Source organism: Triticum dicoccoides, chromosome 7B, assembly GCF_002162155.2.
Source record: "Triticum dicoccoides isolate Atlit2015 ecotype Zavitan chromosome 7B, WEW_v2.0, whole genome shotgun sequence".
Taxonomy (NCBI): Eukaryota; Viridiplantae; Streptophyta; class Magnoliopsida; order Poales; family Poaceae; genus Triticum; species Triticum dicoccoides.
Genome location: NC_041393.1, coordinates 512,532,506 through 512,548,073, shown reverse-complemented (window position 1 = coordinate 512,548,073; position 15,568 = coordinate 512,532,506). Strand labels below are relative to the sequence as shown.

Genomic DNA, 15,568 nt, shown 5'->3' with positions numbered 1-15,568 from the left:
CCCCCGCTCTTGGATCGGGTAGTCGCCGCCGGCTCCTCTGGTTGTCGCCTCGAAGTCAGACGTGTTAGCTAGACTACGGGGTATCTAGCTTCCCAGGATCAAGCGAAGAGAATTGGAGAGCAGCAAAGAGAGAAGATGCAGCTGCTGCACATACATGTAGTTGAATCAGTGAACACACGCACACATGCACTAGTGATAGAGAAGCTCACGTACTAGTACTACTTAGAAGCTTTATTTCTTGTTGACTGACTGAGTTACAACCGAAGGACTCTAGTCCTTATATAGGAGATTACAAGATTGCTGTGAGCTGCACGTGTACAGCCACGTACACACACGGGAACCTACCACATACTAGAATTTATTGATTGCATGTCCAGCTCATGCATGCACCATTCTACTAGTAACACGTACACTTCCTTAACAGCTAAGCTCTGCCGACATGCACCAGGATATTTTACTTTGCAGCTAGCCCGTGTAGCATATGCTTTTACGGACGTCCAGATATTTTGAGTACCCTGGCTACTACGTGCATGAGGAGGCAAGCAAGATTATATTTTAACATTCACTCTCCTAATCTTGTTGCCTCTTGAGATTTTGTATGCCGATTCGCTCTCTCATTTCTAGAAACTTGAGTCTGCCAAGTGGTTTAGTGAGAATATCTGCTAACTGATCTTTAGTTGCGACATACTCCATCTCGATTTTACCATCTTCTACACACTCACGTATGAAGTGGTATCTTGTATCGATGTGCTTGCTTCTGTTGTGATAAACCGGATTCTTGCATAATACAATTGCTGATTTGTTGTCCACTCTCAGGATAACCTTGTTATCTGATTGCATTTTCAATCCATTCAGCAGACGTCCAAGCCAGAGCCTTGACAAGCTGTTGTAGCAGCAGCAATATACTCTGCCTCACATGATGATAATGCTATTGTCTTTTGCTTCTGGGATGCCCAAGTTACCAAATTTGGACCAAGGAAAAATATAGTGCCAGTAGTGCTCTTCCGGTCATCAACGTCTCCAGCCATGTCACTATCATTATAGCCCACAAGACTAGAGTTTTCCAAGCTCTTTCTCACATAACGACATCCAAAATTAATTGTACCACGGATATACCTCAAGATTTGCTTCACTGCAGCCATATGCTCCTCAGTTGGTGCTTCCATGAAGCGACTTACAATTCCAACAGCATATGCTATGTCCGGTCTAGTATTTATCAAATATTGAAGACTTCCAACAATACTGCGGTAGTCTGTCTTATCTACCAGAGGACTCTTGCTTGATTTACTCAATTTTTGTCTCGCTTCCATCGGTGTCTGGGACGGGTTGCAATTAGCAAGCCCACACCGCTCCAATATTTTTGATGCATAAGATGATTGGCACAAGAGAATTTCTTCATCTTTCTGCTGTACTTCAATCCCCAAATAATAGCTTAATAATCCGAGGTCACTCATGCTAAACAATTTCTTCATCTCCATCTTGAATTTTTCAATTTCACCAGTGCTTGTTCCTGTGATAATCAAGTCATCCACATATACACCAACTAGAAGGCTTGTATCACCAATAATTCTCTTGTAGACAGCATGCTCAACTGGGCTTCTCTCAAACCCAAGTGACACTAGGCTTTTATCAAGTTTTGCATACCATGCTCTTGGTGCTTGATGAAGCCCATATAATGCTTTCTTGAGCTTTAATACCTTGTCCTCGTTACCTTCTTGTTCATGACCGGGTGGTTGCATCACATATATCTCGTCCTTCAAGTCGCCATTAAGAAAAGCTGACTTTACATCCATGTGATGCACCTCCCATCCTTCTTGAGCTGCCAACGCTATGAGAAGTCGCACAGTTTCGAGTCGTGCGACTGGTGCAAAAACTTCATCATAATCAACTCCTTGCTTCTGCACATAGCCTTTAGCAACTAGACGTGCTTTGTGCTTGATAATACTGCCCTGTGAATTTTTCTTTACCTTGAATACCCATTTCAAACCTATGGGTCTATGTCCAGGTGGTAGATTAACAAGCTCCTATGTTCCATTCCTCTCAATGGAACCAAGCTCTTCTTCCATTGCGCACCTCCAACATGCATGCTTGTTGGCCTCCTTAAAATTTGTTGGCTCTTCCATGGCTAGCAAACAAAGACCGGTATAATCATCACTGACCTCTGTTGACTCATCGTAGACGTCCAAAAGAGGACGGACTCGCTTTGGTGGTGTAGACGTGTCATATGCGACACCGCTCTTCGTGACACCAATAGGTGTGTTAACCTCATCACTTGTACCACCAGTTGTTGTTGTTGGTGTGTTTGGTACAGTTCCTGTACCATCAGTACTTGCCTTGCTCGGGGAGCTAGGAGAACTGTCAGTGTCGCTCATTGCTCCTTGTGGCACCATGTTATTTCCTGCATCAATGTGAGGTGGATAATATACTACAAATTCATCACCAAGGTTGTCTGCACCTTCACCTGACACTGGATCCCATGCCCGTGGTCTGTTTTCTTCAAACACGACATCTCTTGAGACATGTAGCCTTTTTAACACTGGATCATACATACGATATGCCTTTGTACCATCCTCATAACCGATAAACACCATTGGCATGCTGCGATCAGCAAGCTTCTTCACATGTGGATGCACCACCTTGACATGTCCAACACAACCAAACGTGCGAAGATGACGTACACTTGGTTTCTTACCGTACAAAGCTTCATATGGTGTTTTACCGATAACGCTCTTTGTCGGTGAACGGTTCAGGAGATAAACTGCAGTTGACACGGCTTCTCCCCAAAACCTTCCAGGCATTCTCATGCTCTTCAACAAGCTTCTTGCCATAGAAACCACCGTCTGGTTTCGTCGTTCCACCACACCATTCTGTTGTGGTGAATATGGCGCGGTGAGGAACCTCTTGATGCCCAAGTTCTCACAATACTCGTGGAACTCATGAGAGGTAAATTCTCCTCCTCGGTCAGTGCGGAACGCCTTCAGCTTAGCGTTCGTCTCCATTTCAGCACCAATTTTTATCTTCTTGAATGCGGCAAAAGCTTCATTTTTATTTTTGAGAAAAGCAACCCACATATATCTACTATGATCATCAACAACCAATAAGAAATATATTTTACCTCCTGGTGTTGCTGGCGTTACTGGGCCGCATAAATCTCCATGCACAAGTTGCAGCGGTCTGTCTGCTTGGTAGGATGCTGCCGTCGGAAACGGCGCACGTCGTTGCTTGTCAATCATGCATCCATCACAAATCTGATTAACATGTTGAATGAGGGGCATACCTTCCACCATTCCATGGTGTGCTAAGTTATGTAGAGCTTGAAAATTGAGATGCCCAAAACGTCCATGCCATAGCCATGCATCTTCCTTGATGCATGCCAAAAGACACACAGGCTGTGTCAGGTTCAGGTTGAGTACGTACAACCTGCTCCTTGTCCGCTTCACTTTAGCCAGTATCTTCCTGTGGCGGTCGTAGATATACATAAATCCATGCTCAAGAACTATTCTGCAACCATTCTCATCCAGCTGACCAAGGCTCAATATGTTACTGCTCAGACTCGGGATGTAATATACGTTGGTGAGGACACGATGCTCCCCAGTTACGCATTGAAATAATATAGTTCCGCGCCCACATATCGCCACGGTGGAGTCGTCGTCGAACCGGACAGTGCCTCGCACTGAAGTGTCCAACTCGTTGAACACCTCCATGCGTCCCGTCATGTGATTACTAGCTCCTGTGTCGAGGTACCACTCGGCACTCTTATCCATAGATCCTATTGTGGGAATCACCTTGTCTTCATTCAGCATGACCATGTCAGACACCTCCTCCGCACATGCCGAAAAGAGCAAAGCGGGCTCATCATCTTGAGCCTGTGCGAGCTGCACTTCCTTGCCACGAGCACGACGTGGTTTACGACAGTCAGAAGAGTAGTGTCCGAAAATACCGCAGTTGAAGCACTCAATATTGCTCTTGTCACGGAACCCATTTGTCCCGCGACCACGGCCTCCTCTGCCGCGGCCAGGACCGCGGTTGCCTTGCCGGCCGCGACCGTGGCCACGACCACGGCCATCGTAGCCCTCATGACTACTACTGTTGTTGTTACACGATGACGATGCTTCACCGCCTCCATATTTTTTATCTCGAGCCACCCACTCGGATCGAGTAACTAGCAAGTGCTGCTCACCTTCCTTGTCACCACTGCCACGAATTCTCTCTTTGTGAGCTCTGAGACGACCAACGAGCTCCTCCATGATCATAGTTTTGAGATCGCCAAACTGCTCGATTGAGGATGCAATTTGCAAAAATCTAGAAGGTACAACCCGGAGAAACTTACACACGATAATGGAGTCTTCCACCTTCTCACCCAACGCTCGGATGCCGTTGACAATCGTAGTCAACTTCATGGCGAAATCATCCACTGATTCGCTTTCCTTCATGCGAATCAACTCGAAATCACCTTTCAAGGTCTGAAGTTTCACCTCCTGGACGCGCTCCGCGCCCATATGTATCACCTTGAGCGCCTCCCATGTCTTCTTGACCGAGTCCTTCTCAGCCAACATTAGAAGTACATCTTCCGGGATACCCTGATAGATGACCGCAATGGCCTGTCTATCCATGTGCTCGTCTACGTCGTCCTTGATGACAGCATCCCACACACCGTGTGCTTGCAGGATCACTCGCATCCTCAGTGCCCACGAAGCATAATTGTTTCGTGTCAGCATTGGACACTATAGCGACATGCCGCTTTTTGCTGCCGCTGGCACCACAGTGCTTCCAGGATCTTCCTTTGGTGGCATGTATTTTGGCATAAATCAAAGCTCTGATATCAAATGTTAGCTAGACTACGGGGTATCTAGCTTCCCAGGATCAAGCGAAGAGAATTGGAGAGCAGCAAAGAGAGAAGATGCAGCTGCTGCACATACATGTAGTTGAATCAGTGAACACACGCACACATGCACTAGTGATAGAGAAGCTCACGTACTAGTACTACTTAGAAGCTTTATTTCTTGTTGACTGACTGAGTTACAACTGAAGGACTCTAGTCCTTATATAGGAGATTACAAGATTGCTGTGAGCTGCACGTGTACAGCCACGTACACACACGGGAACCTACCACATACTAGAATTTATTGATTGCATGTCCAGCTCATGCATGCACCATTCTACTAGTAACACGTACACTTCCTTAACAGCTAAGCTCTGCCGACATGCACCAGGATATTTTACTTTACAGCTAGCCCGTGTAGCATATGCTTTTACGGACCATGGTAGCCGGAAACGGGGAACGATGGACCGTCCCTCGATCCGGATTCATGGTCCCGGAATCAGATTCGGGAACGAGGATCGATTCGGTAAGATTCGATGCAGATTCGGCGTTTCCGCAGCCGGATCATTGATTCAGATTCGTCGACTCGGCAGTACTGGTTCGTGAATCGATTGGGTAAGCAAAAAAATCAGCCGAATCAATCACCAACTCCTCGTTTTACTCTCTGTCTCGATCTTCTCCACTCCCCCAAAAAACTCCTCGAGTAAGCAAAAGGCTGCTAATAAATTTCATTGGGAAACAGATGATTTATGGATCAACGACACAGCCCAGCCAATTCTTGTATAAGTACTCCCTCGTCCCTCTTCCTCCCAGTCCCAGCCAGTTGCTCCCTGCATCCAGTGACCAGAGGCGCATGCAGCAGCAGAAATTCAGATTCAAAACCAACGATGCTTCAGAAGACTTGATTGCTCGAGGATCCAAGAGTCCACTGACATTCAGGCATTCGGTTTTCAGATTCAGGTACACCTAACCTACACCATTCAGTTCATCAGATCTTGCCTTTGAATTACAGTTTTGTGAGTAAGAATGTAATATATGAACCCGTTCATTATTCAGAGATTGCAATGGCGTTTGGGTCGAAACGTAAGTTAGCAGATCGGAGTGACATCCAGGAGGATGACGGTGATGATGTTGATCTCATCAATTCCGATGATGAGCATAATAGCGTTGATGAACAAGATGAATCTGCCGAGCATGGTACTGCAAAACCTGCTAAATCCCTTCTAGATGAGGTATTTTTTCTTGATGCACCTAAAGGGAAGAACTCTGGTGGATCAAGACCCTGGCGATGCAAACATTGTGATAAGAAGTACACGAGTAGTTATACAAGAATTCATCAGCACTTCTTTGGTGTTGGTCCTGGCAAGATGAAACAAATTGCTCGCTGCTCTGTCGCAAGTGATCGCGTCAAGTATAAGAAAATATATGATAAGGTATATGCAAATGCTTTTTATGAGAAAAATTATTCAGACAACACCACAACAATTGGCACCTATATGACTCTTTCCCTGTTTTGATTTACAGTACTACCAACCTGAGAAAGTACAAGCTTCAGGCTCGGCGCCTAAAAAGCAATTAGTAGAAGCTTTTGCTGGGGTGGAAAGAGATGCAGTGGACATGCAAATAATGTTGTTCCTTTGTGCTAATGGAATTCCCTTTAATGTGTTGAGAAGTCCTCAATACTATGAAATGGTAGCAGCCATCCAGAGAGCACCAAAGGGATACAAACCTCCTGCATATGAGAAGGCTAGGACTACTCTTCTAGATGCATGTAAGAGAAAGGTGGAGAATGATTTGGCTCCGGTTAGACAAACATGGTAAGCCTCAAACATTTAGCATTTGTAATCATCTATTTTTTCTGACGGATGGTGTCTCATGGCGTCTATAACTGTATATAGGTATTCCCATGGTGTCTCTGTTGTTTCTGACGGATGGACAAATATGAAGAACCATCCAATGTCCTTCAGGTCATCACTGATAATGCATCTAATTGCAGAGTTGCGGGTGAAGAAATTGAGAAAGTATGTTTTTCATTGTTCGGCATTGATTTTAGTTTGAGGATCACGTATATCCAATTGTGTTTCTCTTTTCTATTTGACAGGTGCATAAGCATATATTTTGGTCTCCATGTGTGGTTCACACACTGAATCTAGTATTCAAAGATTTTGCAAAAAAGTTTGCTTGGATGGTTGATACATACCAGACTGGGAAAGCAATTGTGAAGTTCTTTAGGAACCACCAGCACTTTCAAGATCTCTTTAGACACAACTCCAAGTTGGATCTTTTGAAGGTCTCAAAAACAAGATTTGCTTCTCATTATATTGTGCTTAAGAGGCTTATGGATGTTCGAGAGGCGCTCACAACTACCATTGTCACAAGCAAATGGAAGGAACTGGTGAAGGCTTGTGATGTACAAACAAGAGCAGCAGCAAATGCGATTGCCCAAAATATCATTGATGAGACATTTTGGGATGAGATTAAAATCATCCTTGACATCACAAAACCATTATATATGGTAATCAAGTTCAGTGACGGAGAAGGTCCAAAATCTGGTGATATATATGAAAGAATGGACAATATGCTTGGCGAGATGCAAGAAGTCATGACAAGGGAAGATAACCCTCACAAAGATGATTGGTCGAAGGTAAATGAAATTATTCTTTATCGGTGGGGAAAGATGAACTGGCATTTTCATTGCTTAGCTTTTGCTCTTTCTCCTAAGTATTATGATCAAGCCTATCTTGCAAGTCCTGCTCCTGGTGGTGGTCAAAGGAAAGCTCCAAATGATGACAGTGAGGTTATAGAAGGTGTTATAGAGGCTCTAAATAGAATTGCAGAAGATAAAAAAGAGTATGCTCTTTTACGTGAGGAGCTTAACACCTTTATAATGAAGAAAGGTTTGTATGCAATAGACGACGTTCAGGCTGATGCAGCCACGATGAATGCCACAGAATGGTGGTTCAATTATGGCTCACAAACTCCAACTTTAAGTGAGGTGGCAAAGAAAGTCTTGTCTCAGCCAATAAGTAGCTCCTCTGCCGAAAGAAATTGGAGTACCTACTCATTCATACATAATTTAAAGAGAAACAAGCTGAATGCAACGACAGCCGATAAGCTTGTCTTTATTCATGCAAACGAGTGTCTGAAGAGGAGGTTTTCAGAGGGCTACAATTCAGGTCCACATTATAAGTGGGATGTTGAGCCTGAGAATGATTTGCTGGAGGATTCAAGCTTGAAGCTTGAGCAGCTGCGTTGGGATAGCTTGGAGGATGAAGCAGCTGATACTGAACCACCACGCAAAATTCAGAGGACTTGAAACACTAGGAAGTGTCCAGTACTAAATCTGAACTCTTCATATATTGAATCCAATCTTTACATTCTATGGTCACTAATAGTTCTCTTTTAATTGAAGGTACATGGTGAGTTAATCTGTTGGTGAAACTTTATTGGTTGGAAACCTGGAAGATGAGTCACTTGGATGCTGCTATTGAAGTGATTGTGTCTGTTACCTTAGTCAATCTGTTTTCTTGTTTGCTACTTTGGTTAAGTCAAGTATTTTGTTAAGTACTTGTGCTGAAATTTTAATTAAATATATCATGTCTTATCATCGTTCGTATGGTTGATCCACCGTTGTACCGGGTTCATCATCCCAACTAGTAAAGATTCACGTTCCTCGTTCCATGGTACCGTACAGGATTCATCGTACCGGAATTGATTGGATCGCGTTTCCGCTTGACAAAAATCGTTCTAGAGATGTATACCCCCGCTGTACCCTATTTTTTTCAGCCTCCGACTCTCGTCCCCCGTTCCCGTTCCTCGTTCCCACCGTACCGGAAACATGGCAACTATGTTACGGACGTCTAGATATTTTGAGTACCCTGGCTACTACGTGCATGAGGAAGCAAGCAAGATTATATTTTAGCAAGGCGGAGGCGGCGCAGTGTTCAGAGGGGCCACAAATAATGGCTCTCGGTGGCGGCCGGCCTCCGCGAGCCATTCCTTCTCCGTGGCCTGAGCTTCCGCCTGCGCCAGCGCCCTCGCGACAGACGCGGCAGACAGGTCCGCCTGCTTCTTGGCCAGGCGGTCAGCCTCTGCCTCGTCGCGCGCCTCCTGCGCATTCCGCTCTGTCGTCTCTCGGAGGTCGGCGGCCGGGTCGATGTGCCGGCTGGTCGAGGAAGTCGCTGCCGACCTGAGGACCGAGCCGGCACCCGACTTCTCAAGGGTCAGCGGGGCCCTGAAATAAGAAGGACAAGTCAGATGATTTTCACGACAGATTAATGAAAAAAATAAGGAGTAAGGAAATGATGCTTATGTCGACACCATAACTGGCACCTTCGGTTGTCTTTGATATTGGGTCGCCCTGGCCGCTGTCTCTTTCCGCCTGGTCACCGCGGCCGGATTCTTCGGCTTCTTTGGGGCGCTGCCGAACAGGGTCGAGCCTTGTTTCCGCTTGCGCTTGCCGCCTAGGGCAGGCGGCCCAGAAGAGGGGCCGGCGCCGGTGGTGGCAGAGCTCCGGGCGGGGCGCGGCTCGTCTTCGTCTTCGTCGTCGTCAGGCCAGGTCTCCACGCCGCCGCCTCCCTCGGAGCCTCCTGCTCCGCCACCGCCGTCCGCTCTTCCGCCGCCGCCTGTCGCGTCATCGACCGGGGCGGCCGCCCCCAAGTCGGGGTCGTCCAGATCACTCTCCGCCCTGTCCGCCTAGAGGTTATCACCCGGCCCCAGGAGGGCGGCCGTTGCCTCGGACATGTAAATCTGCAACCAAGAAGGAATCAAGTCTTGAAGAAGCAGCGTCATAAAGAAAAACAAAGCAGAAGAAACTTACAGCAGGAGGCAGGTTGTGGCGAGAGTACGGCCGCTTCCCGAACCGCCACTCCTTCTCCGACATCTTGAGGTCGGAGATCTCGTTCACCATCCGCGAGACTTCGGCAGGCGACATTCCTTTTGTGCACAGCCGGCACGGGTTGCGGTGTCCGCTCATCTGGAAGATCGGATGAGGGCGGCTCTGGAGCGGAAGAACCCGGCGCTCCACAAAGGCAACAAGAAGGCCGGAGGCCACGAGGCCCTCCGACTCTTGGAGCACTCGGAGTCGGCCGATGGCGGAGGCCGCGTCCCCAGACACCGGCTTCGGCTTGTACTTCTAGGAGACGTGAGCTCCGGTGGGGGGGCCGGCCTCGTAGGCTGGCAGGTTGAGGAAGTCGGCAGCAGCGTCCATGTTCTCGACGTAGAAATAGGACTGCTGCCACATCTTCACCGACTGCGCCAGCTTGATGACGGGGAAGGCGTTTCGTTTCGCCGGCCGGTGCACGGCGATGAAGCCCCCGCACTCGGCCGCCGTCTCCTTGGCGGAGGTGCCGAGCTTTCCATAGGATGCCGAGGTAGCCCTCGCACGCCATGATGAAGGCGGAGAGCAAGGTCACGGTGTTGGGCGTGAGGTGATGGGGCTGAAGGTTGTAGAAGCTGAGGAAGGCGCGGAAGAAATTGCTCGCAGGGAGGCCCCGCAAGAAATGCGAGCGGAAGACGACCCGCTCGCCTTCCTGCGGCGCCGGCGAGATCTCCGTCTCCGGCGGCACCCGCGCCTTAACGAAGGCCGCGCTGGGCATCCGGCGTGTGTCGCGGAGGAAAGAAATGTGATCCTTGATCACGGTCGATCCGTCCCAGTCGCCCATGGCTCCGGCTGGCGGCGCGGAGGGGAAAGGCACGTCGGCGTCGAGCAACGGCGGCGGCGCTACAGCAGCAGCAGCAGCGGAGGCTAAGAAGAAGAAGAAGAAGAGTGGGAGGGGGCGCAGGAACTTTGCTGCACCTCTCCCCCCTTCCTAGTTATAGCGCCCGGGCTATGTAGCCGAGTGGGCGGGACGTGGGGTCATGGGATTAACTGCGCCCACGTCCCCACGACCGCCCGTCTCTCGCGCGCATTCACCCTGTCGTGAATAGTCGCGGGGATGGCAACCATCCCCTCTGGTGCAGTAAGTCCGCCCGGTTGCCGAGGCGTGGTAGTGGCGGGCCCGGCCCGGGGTCATGTCCCGTCAAGAGCGTGGGATGGCAGGCTTGTCAGGCTGGCGTGCGCCGCGTGGCGCGTCCGCAACGGGCGGCTGCTCAGGGGAAGCTTAGCAGGCACGTCACCTGTTTCCCGCCTTAGAGTTCAAAGTCGACCATTTAGCTCCGCCTGTGAGAGGCCGGCTCGAGCGGCCGACTGGCGGCCAGGCGGTCGACGTTGTCCCTGAGCACGGGAAGGGGAGAAGCCGCTGAGACCTCGCGGCCCCTCGACCACGACACGTCACCGGCTTTGGGGACTACTGTCGGAGTAATGGGCCACGGGTAGGATCACCCGAGGCCCATGCTTTATCAAGACTTTGGGCCAGCTCCGCCTAGCTGAGCCCCAAGCCGAAACTCCGCCATCTGTGGCCGGCTGGTGCGGTGGCCGGCTGCCAGAGGGCGGGTGACCCAAGACTGCAACGCTCCGAGTGGCCGGCTCCTGGCGGCCACCCACCAGAGAGGGCGGCTATAGGCAGGTGGCTACTTCACGACTACGGGGCGGCCGAGCTCCCATCAGGAGTACAAAATGAAGTATGGCTACAGTGAAGCACGTCGCCTCCCACGCTCGAGACGGTCGTGGCTACAGTGCTCTGTACAGACGGAGATCTCCGCACGACGGAGCACTGTGCCGTATCTATCTTGACGTTGCTCCTAGCAGGCGGCGCCCTGTTCCCCACGACGGCCTGTTGGTACGGCCCGCCAGAGGCGGGCCCTATCGAACAATGACCTCAAGGAAGACGGTGGAAGTTCGACCAAGCGGATCAGAGAGAGGCCGGCCTCCAGTAGGCGGCCGTTCCTTGCCCCGAGGCGAGCAAGCCATTAAGCTGACAAGACCAGGTGTGGCTACAGTGTCCTCCCACCAGGCGGTGGGACTATAGCCACGCTAAAGATGACCAAGCCCCCGTCACTGGCGATACGACTATAGTGAACAGCCACCAACCAGTCGGCAGGGCCCACCAGGCGGAGGGCCCCAGTAGCAGGCCAGATTACCATTGTACCCCTGGGGGGTAGGCCTATATAAACCCCCAGGCCACCCATGCAAAGGGTTCCCACTCCATCTAGAACTAGCCACCCCCCTAGAGTAGGAAGAGAGCTAGCCTTGCCTCCTTCTACCTTTAGCACACAGCTCGAGGAGCACCATTGTATCACTTGAGCCTTAGTGATCATGCGGAGACCCCGCAGAGCAGGACTAGGGGTGTTATCTCCTAGGAGAGCCCCGAACCTGGGTAAAGTACGTCGGCGTTCGTGTTTACGCCTTATCCCGCTTCCAGGCACCGGCGACGTTCTACTCGCTCCCACCATGATAAGCCATCCATTGGCATATGTCGTACCCAACCCCCGACTACAGTCACTGCTTGTGCGTCAACCTTTTTTTTAGGAAAGCCTCAAATCTGTGGAAAACAGCATACAACGCATCAGCCATTATTCTAATAATTTACAGCCCATTTGCTAATTCTTAAGGTTTTTTCGGAGCCCGTATTCTTTTTGTTAGCATTACAGCCCATATTGTGGCCACAGTTAAAAATTATACAAAATTTTGCATATTTCGGTCCGGTTCGAACTGTTTTTAATCCCAAAATTTTGAGTCACATTCAAAATGATTTTAAAAATAAATGTATATCAATATAAAATCCAACAAATTGTCCACGCATAAAAATAAATGCAATTTAAAATCTTGAAATGAAAAAAAGATATTTGAAACTAATTGTCGGTTTGATGTGTTTTAAAAATGTACAACCCATTTCTCATTACTGATAGTCCATTTTCTCGGCCAGCCAAATGAAGCTCTCGTCGTCTTGAAAGATTTGCAGCACAACAGGCCTGACAAAGCGACTTACTTGGCAAATTACAAAAAAACTGGGTTGTGGCCGTGGACCCAGCTGCAGCTGTGGACCCAGCTGTCAGCCTCTCCACGTACAGTACTCTTCTGATGGAAGTTGGCCGTTGACCACATTGACCACGCCGCGCCGAGAGCACCAAGGCGGTGGACAATCGTGAGGCTTAGGAAGGGGACGACGCGGAGGCGGGGAAGACGAGGCAGTGGATGCCCACGCGGAGAGGAGTACGAGTGTTCACTGGTTCGGCTGCGGCGTGAGGCTGCCGTCGCTGCAGAATAACAGGGGGTGTGGGTGAGTAGAGGGATGCCCTGGGCCAGCGGTGGGAGTAGTAGGGGGCGGTGAGGTCTCTACGACATCACAGCCGACCACGAGAGGCAGGAGCACGCGACACGACCGGCGCTGCTTTGGGCGGCTCGAGCAAGAAGACCAGAGGTTAAAGAAGCACTATGGCCGTTGGATGGACATCGTACAGTCACTAGAGCTAGAATCGTTCATATTGACTAAGTTGACAAAGCCCTCCGTCCTCGTAAACTTAGTAGGCCCACAAGTTAGCCACCCACTATGGTGGGTCCCAGCTAGCAGGGGGTATTCATTTTTTTGTGCGTAATAAGGTGGCACTTCCTTGCATGCGAAGATATAGCTGGTGGGTCCGACCTGTCAGGGGGGGAACATTTTTCTCGAAATCCGCGGACTTGCTGGGCTGGGTGAAAATATCACGCTGGGCTAGACGGAGAAATGTTATAAAAACATAAACACATGATTGCACGTCTATTACTGCATTGGTCAGTAAATTTTTTGCAAGCTTATGTACGCAATCACTAGGAGTTAACTTGCCAAGTTATATATAAACAATTATTATTATTATTTTGTAAGAACTTTCAACTTACGAAATAAAATATCATTTAAATTTGATGAGTTAATAGTACGTGGAGTATTATTATTTTTTTTGGCTAGACGTGGGACAATTGAGTTGGTTATAGGGAAAAGTATTGGGAGAAAACTCAGTTTACATCGAAAAAGAAAGTGGGAGAAAATTCAGAGACCTGCTGGGTCCACCCGAGGAGGGGAATATGTTGGGAGAAAGGAAATTCAAAGCACGGCAGCCGAGTGAACTATTTTTTTAACGGACAAGTGAACTAGTTACATACATAAGCAAATAGCCACTAAAAAAAGCAATCAGGTTAATGGGTTCTTAAAAGAAATATTTCAGACAAAACAGATAATTACGACACATAGGCTAATGCATGAAACACTCAGATGATAAAGTGCTTATAAACAGATAAAGTACAACATCTAAATCTTCCTGGCACGCTTGATCATGATGCTGCGGCTGTCTGTGTACTCGTCGGTTACGGGAAGCAGACACACCCTCATGTCCAAGATCTGCCTGTACATGTCATAGCATGTGTATACGTCCTTGGCCGCGTAGGTTATGTAGGCTAGATTCGGAGGTACCTCACACTCCCACATCTTCAGGTCCTTGGTATCGTTGTCTTGTTTCATGTTGGCGTATCAGGGGTCGATGACGGTCTCAGCGAGGTCAACCACGGAGTCCTCTCCTGCCCATTGGTGATGATCTTGTATTGCTTCTGGATGTCGACAAGCTTGTTGCACCAGATGGCCGAATCATCACGTTCTTCCTTCTCTCCACCGTAGCGAAGGTGCAGTCGGCGCTGCCGATGAAACGGGAGAATGCTCCAGAACCTGGTGCAGCCATAGGACTGAGGCGAGGCAGAGCTTCACCGAGTCCGTATCGTTAGTGTACATCACATTCAAATTGGTGCAGCCATAGGACTGAACGGCAAACTCAAAGGGGAACTCCTTGCTGAAGTTCATATCCAGCAGGCTCACCCCTCGGATCGCCATTGGAGTCTCTTCGAGTGGACGAGTGTGTAGGCGGCGACAACAGTTCGTTTTTCAGCTCTTGGGGAACTAGATTCTACAGTAAGCTGAGTGTGTACAGGCGACAACAGTTACTACCCCTCCCTCATCCGCTGCACGCCCGCAGAAGATGCACCCTCGACGCATTCAAACGCCTCCATTAAGAAACCTACTCCGACCACACGTCGGTTCACGAGCTGGTATGTATTGGTACTGTAATAACATGAGTCAGTGGTCACTTTACTTAAATTTAATTAGCTTTAATAGAAATTTATACTTAAAACAAGCAATGCATTGGCTCGTTCTATCAATGCCACAGGATCAACATGCACAACAATTAGAATTATTATTCTCAGGATGCACACGATCAACACATTTGTAGAACTTTCACAAAGATAATACTACCAAGTTTGAACTGTTTGTTATGGTTGTTGTCCTCTGCATCAACATGCCGTGTTTCCCAGCTTGCAAGATTTAGAACCAACAAATAAGTTCCAAATAATAAGTACAACAAAGATGTCTACACATCTCATTGATTCCCAGCTTGCAAGATTCAGAACCAACAAATAAGATCCAAATAATAAGTAAAACAAAGATGCCTACACATCTCATTGATTCCCAGCTTGCAAGATTCAGAACCAACAAATAAGATTCAAATAATAAGTACAACAAAGATGCCTACACATCTCATTGATTCCCAGCTTGCAAGATTCAGAACCAACCCATTAGAGCCTTTTGAGAAAGTGAATATCGGGATTAAATCCATCTTGGCTAGCCATGTCATACTATCGAAGAACTTGGCGAATGCTCTTGATCGTCACAACATCTGTAGTTGAGTATTCCTGTTTGCATAACACAAACAAGGAGACAGGAGAGCATGATTTTGCTTTAATAGTGGCCTCCTTGAACTCAACCTGCAGCTCCACTAGGATGAGGTCTGCCTGGAGTTCCATGATTCAATTCATGCGCCTTTTTCTGCAGTTCACCCGAAATGAAG

The 15,568-nt window shown here is 48.5% G+C and overlaps 1 protein-coding gene across 1 annotated transcript; it reads left to right on the top strand.

Annotated features, from left to right (window-relative positions):
• Positions 1 to 6,333: 6,333 nt before the first annotated feature.
• Positions 6,334 to 8,424, top strand: LOC119341840. Its single transcript, XM_037613689.1, has 3 exons — positions 6,334 to 6,639; positions 6,721 to 6,843; positions 6,924 to 8,424. The coding sequence occupies exons 2-3, from the start codon at positions 6,754 to 6,756 to the stop codon at positions 8,136 to 8,138; spliced, it is 1,305 nt and encodes a 434-aa protein (XP_037469586.1). The 5' UTR covers positions 6,334 to 6,639; positions 6,721 to 6,753; the 3' UTR covers positions 8,139 to 8,424.
• Positions 8,425 to 15,568: the final 7,144 nt, after the last annotated feature.